Source organism: Balaenoptera physalus, assembly GCF_965194825.1.
Source record: "Balaenoptera physalus genome assembly, chromosome: 3".
NCBI classification, from domain to species: domain Eukaryota; kingdom Metazoa; phylum Chordata; class Mammalia; order Artiodactyla; family Balaenopteridae; genus Balaenoptera; species Balaenoptera physalus.
Genome location: NC_138890.1, coordinates 50,859,047 through 50,865,046, shown reverse-complemented (window position 1 = coordinate 50,865,046; position 6,000 = coordinate 50,859,047). Strand labels below are relative to the sequence as shown.

At 52.6% G+C, this 6,000-nt stretch overlaps 1 protein-coding gene across 6 annotated transcripts in view; it reads left to right on the top strand.

Moving 5' to 3' along the window:
* The first annotated feature begins 814 nt into the window (after nucleotides 1-814).
* Nucleotides 815-6,000, top strand: part of TCOF1 (treacle ribosome biogenesis factor 1) — a 38,558-nt gene continuing 33,372 nt past the window's right edge. For 4 of the 6 annotated variants that reach the window (XM_082454023.1, XM_082454022.1, XM_082454021.1 and 1 more), the window contains exons 1-2: nucleotides 822-1,001; nucleotides 3,422-3,477. In XM_082454023.1, coding sequence (XP_082310149.1) covers nucleotides 894-1,001; nucleotides 3,422-3,477 — 164 coding nt within the window. In that variant the 5' untranslated portion in view covers nucleotides 822-893. Of the gene's footprint in view, nucleotides 1,002-3,421; nucleotides 3,478-6,000 lie in introns of all 6 variants that reach the window. The other 2 variants (XM_082454024.1, XM_082454020.1) reach the window with 2 other exon arrangements.

Sequence of the window (6,000 nt, the reverse complement as noted above, 5' to 3'; positions counted from 1 at the left end):
GTGTCCTCACTCGTTCCCTCAACCCTCCAACTCTACAGCCCAGCAGCACAGACTTGGTTTTTTGTCTGGGTTTCCCAGCCTGTACCAGGGTGGTTTCTCCTGTCTATACTCATGCAGTGCCCTCTGCGCGGGATGCCATCCCTCTCCTCTGCACCTAGAAATTCCTACTCCATCTTTAAGTTTAAGCTTAGATATCTCCTTGGGGTCAGGGGCCCCTCCTTCTTTCTCCCACAGGCTGTATCTGTCCCGGACAATGCACAGAAGACATTGAACCATAGTTGCTTGGTTACCGACTGTCTCCCTCCTCCCTGTGAGCTTTGAGGGCAGCTGCCATATCCTATTCATCTTTTTATCCCCCAATCCTAGCCTAGCGCTAACTCAAGGTATGGTGCTCAATAACTATTTGTTCAATGAATGAATGAACAATGACAAATAGTACTTGGTTTATGGGCTCTAAAACATCTGTGAAATGCATAAACGAGTGGGTAACTGCAAGTTCGGATCTAGAGAGAGCTGGAGATTAGGATGTTCAGAGATGAGTAAAACCTGATCGCAGCTGTCAGACAGCTAAGTGGAAGACAAATCTCAAGGAACAAGTCTGAAGGATTTAAGCGGAAGTCATTCGAATCGTGGCCGGCCCAGGGGGCGCGTCCGGGTCCGATCACGCCCTCCCAGCCAATGGGAGGGCTCGTTGTCCTCCTTGCCTCCGCCCCTTTCACCCACCGGGGCGGGGCCGGCCACTCCTGGAGATAAGACTACATGTTCCGGCGTGCCGCGCGGCGGGTGGAGGAGGAGCCGGAAGTGGGGGTCGCGAGGTCTAAGGGCAAGAGGGAAGTGGCGGGCGGGGACTGAGGGGGGCGTGCAGGTAAACCGACAAGCCGGGGGTTGCGGGCATGGCCGAGGCCAGGAAGCGGCGGGAGCTGCTTCCCCTGATCTACCAGCATCTGCTGCAGGCGGGCTATGTGCGCGCGGCGCGGGAAGTGAAGGAGCAGAGCGGCCAGGTAAGCGTGCCCGGGCCGTGTGCGAGGGCCGCGTGCAAGATCTGAAGAGAGGAGGCCCGCGCCTCCTCCCCTGGCGGCCTGGAGGGCGCCCAGAGCCGGATTCCCGCGGTGCTCCGGGACGCGGCCTGGGGTGCCGAAGGAGACTCAGCCTCTGCTCCCCACCCCGGCGGCTCCCAGTTCTTATGGGCCTCAGTTTCCCTGTCTGTGCAGTGGGCGGGCCGGGACGTGAGATATGACGCTCAGGGCTTTATAATTCCCGCGCCCCTTACCTCCACCCCCTTCCTGGGAGCGGCAGTTTAAAGTTTCCGAAGTCTCGGGCCACGTGGCTCGGCGCGGCTCCCTGGGGCGAGAAGGTTGCTGCGAGTCTGAGAGGTGGATTGCGACCAGCTCTGGTGGGGCGAAAGAGCGCCAAGAGAGGGGGTCTGAAGCGCCTTAATTGAGCTGGAGCTCAAGCCCTTAGCAGCCCTTCTGTACTGAGTCGGACAGCTTTGGGATTCGAACTCGTGGTGCAGTCATTTCTTACTTCATCCATTCTTTGAGCAGCTGTTAATCTGGCGGTCAGAGTACTGGTGACAGAATAGTGAGCACGGTCCCCCAGTTCACTGTTTAGAGTTTACAGTCTGAATCTGGTAGGGGAGATAGACATAAATCAAAGAACCATAAAAACACCTGTACACTTAACACTGCATTAAGTGCCAAGAATGAGGGGCATAGGGTGTTAAGACAAGAATGGCAGTTTGCCCTGGTCAGGGATATCCAGGGTTGCTTTCCTGAGGAAGTGGATGTTGCTTTGAGATCTGAGAGCAGGGAGGTGGATATTCCAAGCAGAGGTGCAAATTGTTGCATATGTACTGCCCCAGAAGGTTGGCTGAAGTGTGGAGTACAAGGGTGATAGAGGTCCCTGGGGAGACAGAGGCAGGGAGTTGGCTTACTTTGGTTTTCATCTGAAGAGCAGTGGTAAGCCACTGGGAAGTTTTAAGCTGGCGTGGTGGCTACTGACTTGGTTAATCAGTACCCCTTGGCTGTGGTGGAGGCTGTGGTCATGATGCTTGCTCTCGGGACCTCCTGGAGAAACTAAAGGATGATGGGCCTTACGACATTACCTGTGCTTTTTCCAGTCTTCTTTGGACCTCGGTAGCCCTTCTTACTCCAGTTAACATGACTTAACAGCTACAGGGGGTGAAGGAGAATACCCATCTGCTTTGGGGCATTTACCTAAGCAAAAGTATCCTGCCCTCATGGAGCATACATTCCAGCAGGAGCCGACAGAGGACTGATTTTTTTTTTTTTTTTTGAAGTTAATGATACAGTGTGTGGGGTGATGGAAGGTAGGTGCTAGCTATAAAAATAAGGCAGGCGGGGGCGGGGATAAGGAATGTCAGAGTTAAATTATCTATATAGGGTGGTCAGGAAACCCCAATGAGAAGGTGACATTCGGGCAAGGACCTGAAGGAAGCGAGGGAGTGAGCTGTATAGTTGGCAGGAGAGAGCATTCCAGACAGAAGGAATAGCAAGCCCCCATGCGGGCAGGGTGCGCTGACAGATTTGAGGGACAGTGAGGAGGCCAGTGTGCCAGGGGCCGAGGAGAGTGAAACTGACACTTTGAATTACTGTCAGTTACACTCTCAATGTTACTGGCTCCTGTGCTGGTCCCTGACTAGATGGTCTCCATCAGGCCTGACAGCAACATCTTAGGTGGGTACTGCTGTTATCCCCACGTTAGAAAGAAAGAACCAGAAGTTTGAAGAGATGAAGAGAGTAGCCCATCCAGTTAACACAGGCGCTCTGCCTGAGTCCAGGTGCACCCTCTTGACCACTCTGCCTAAATCCCCGGCACTGCCCTCGCCCCACATTACTCACTCAACCTCTTTGGGGCACTTGACACCCCAGGTTCTTGACATTTGCAGAGAGAATAGGCTTCTGATCTTGGCTCCAAAGGCCTCTGCTTCTACCAAAGGACTGGCACCATTTGTTTTCAGTCTCTTCCCAGCGGGTGAGCTGACAGCGCGGTATCTGGTGTGGTTCATACTGTCCTGGGGAGATTGACCAGCCTGGCTTTTGAAAGCCTTCTGAAAGGTCAGGGGTGGAAAAAGCCCTGTCTCGTGGCACCTAAGCCTGGAGAGTGCCAGGGAGGCTGGGGGCTAGATAAATGCTAGCCTGGAACATTCCAACTCTAATCTTCAAAGATACTCCTCACCAACATGTTGTCTTAAAAGGTTTTAGCTGGAAATACTTGGCCCTGCTTGTCTCTGGAAGGTTTGGGTGGTACTGGAAGGGTCAAGCAGACATACTTCCCAGAGCAGAAAGACCCCCTTCTCAACCACCTCTCTGTAGATCATGACGTTGTGAGAGTGGGGCCCAAGGAGGACCCTTACTGTGCTTGGGGGATTGATTGCTGCTTTCTCTTTACTTCTCTGCAGAAAAGTTTCCTGACTCAGCCTGTAACCCTTCTGGACATCTATACACACTGGCAACAGTAAGTCTAATGGGACTGAGAGAGTACAGCAGGGACACTGCAAGCCCTCAGCTTGGGATCAGCTAGGATACTAATCTGGTGTAAGGTCTGTCCCCATAGCCCACCGTAGATACTATTATCACCTCCAGGAAGCCAGGTCACAGATACGGGTGTCTGGTAATGGAGAGGACACTGAGCTGTGATCAGTGCCTCTTAAGGACAAAAGCTTCTCAGCAGCTTTTATTATTCAATCAGTAAACATTTATTGAGTAACTACTGAATGCCAGGCTCTGTTCTAAGTACAAAGATATTGTCATGAGTGAGACATACATGGTTCCTTCTTTCCTGGAGCTGACATTGGAGTCCAGGAAGGTAAGCACGCCTCAGAAAAAACAAATGAGTGTCAAATTACAGTGGTATAAGGATTATGCAAAGAGGTGCCCAGTGCCAAAACTATCTAAACAGGTTAGCCTAGCCTCATTTGGGGGTTTAGGGGAGGCTTCCCTGAAGTGACCTTTGATTTGAGAGCTGCAGGGAGTGGGGGAGTGAACAAGGCAATAGGTGTGGAGGGGCCAGTAGAGTGTACCTGGCAGAGGGAACTACTGGTGTGAGGCCTGTAGCTGCGGGCACAGTGCAGACGAGGCTGGACCGTCGGCAGGGCCCACTCCATGCAAGGCCTGATCATCCATGGGGAGCAGTTATGTCTTTGCCCCAAGAGCTGTGGGAGCCATGGAAGGGTGAAGCAGAGAGTGATGAGATCCCTGCAGCATGGCGCGACCAGGTGAGGCTGTGGATATCATTATGCAGATAAGAGCTGATGGAGCTTGAGGCAGTAATAACATGGAGGGAGACGGTAGATTCCAGGAATGTGAGAGGATGAGATGAGGGTCTGTGGGTGGTTTGGAGAGGCATCTAGTCCACTCCCAGGTGTCTGACTTGTACACCTGAATGGAAGGAACCCAATTTGGAGGGAAAGATTTCAAAGACACGTTGAATGTGAAATGCCTGTAAAACATGGGAAACAAGGAGGGGAATAATCTAAGGACATATCAGCAGAGGAATGGTTTGAAAATGAAGGAGGGATAATCGTTCCCTCCATGAACTGGCCTGACCACAGCCAACTATGGGAGTGAAGGACCTGCAGTCATGTCCCATGAGGAATGATAGTGAATACTGAACTGTCTGGGATGGGAAAGAGATGTCAGAGGGGCAGGCAAGGGACCTCTGTATGCACATCTTTGAAGATGAAGGGACTGGGGTGTTCCCTGGGACCCGAGAGACTGAAGTGGGACTCATATGTACCTGCTTTAGTAAGACAGGTTTCAGCTTCTGAATAAAAGCAGTGGGTCATCAGAGCTCTCCAGAAATGAGGTAGGCTACAGTGGAGTTGTGAGCTCCTTGTCATCAGAGGTGTGTCAACAAAGGCAGGCATGGTGTGGAAGGGATCCGAGCTTCCAGTAGAGAGCTAAGGTCTTTGAGAGCCCTATCAAGCCTCAGTTCTCGGCTCTCCTCTGCTGCTGAAGTGAGCACAGGGCACACCCCCACTTCCTTTCCCACTTGCCCAGGTGTCTGTGTGTTTGCACAGCACTTCCTTCCCCAGAGAACTCCTTCAGTGAGCTGCAGCGCACGCCCGTCCCTGCCACCAGCCCCTTCCGTGGGTGAGGAGTACTGACTGGGATGAGGCCCTCACACTCACCAGAACTAGCCTAACCTAGTGGTTCAAACCCAGCAACTAGCTGTATGACCTTGGACAAACTTGGCCTCCCCAAGTCTGTCTCCATCCGTAAAATGAAGATAATAATGGTAAATAAAGTGCTAAACCTAGCCATTGGAGGCATCCCCCTCCCACCCCCACTCACCTCCGTATTTACTGAGCACTTACTGTGAGCCAGAACTGTTCTTGATATAGCTGGGAACAAACCAGAGAAAAATCCCTGCCCTTGTGAAACTTACATTCTGTTGGGAGGAGAGAGGCAGAGTGAACTGGTACATGTAGTAAATGAGACCTGTTTTTGCAGAAGGTTCCCAGCAAGTAGCCTTCCTGGGAACAAGGGACCCAAGCAGCACATCCCAAACTGGCAGAGCAGCATCCGTCCCGTCTGGAGAGCATGGGGCACAGACAGTGACTCCCTCGGGGCAGGAGGCTGGGGTCAGGGGAGATGATGCTCGAAAGTTCCAACAACTCAGCCATCTGGGTGCTTATCCTCCCCAGTGCCTGAGACTTACTCTTTGACTCTGGGCAACTCACTTGGCCGTGAGACTCATGCTATGTGTTCAAGGTACTGAGGGAGCTGGAAAAGGCTCCTGCCAGCCCTCCTCTCCAGGGACCTGGCTGCGCAGTGGAGGCTTCAAGCAGGAAGTAGGTAAAATAACAGGAGAGAGGAACGTGCTCTGAAGAAAATGAAACAGGATGGCAGGGCAGAGAATGTCTTGGGGGGGTGGGTAATCAGGGAGGGCCTCTCTGAGGAGGCTGTATTTGAGTTGAGGCCTGAAGGACAATAGGGACCGACCTGGGCAGAATCTTCCAGGAAGAGGGTCACTGCA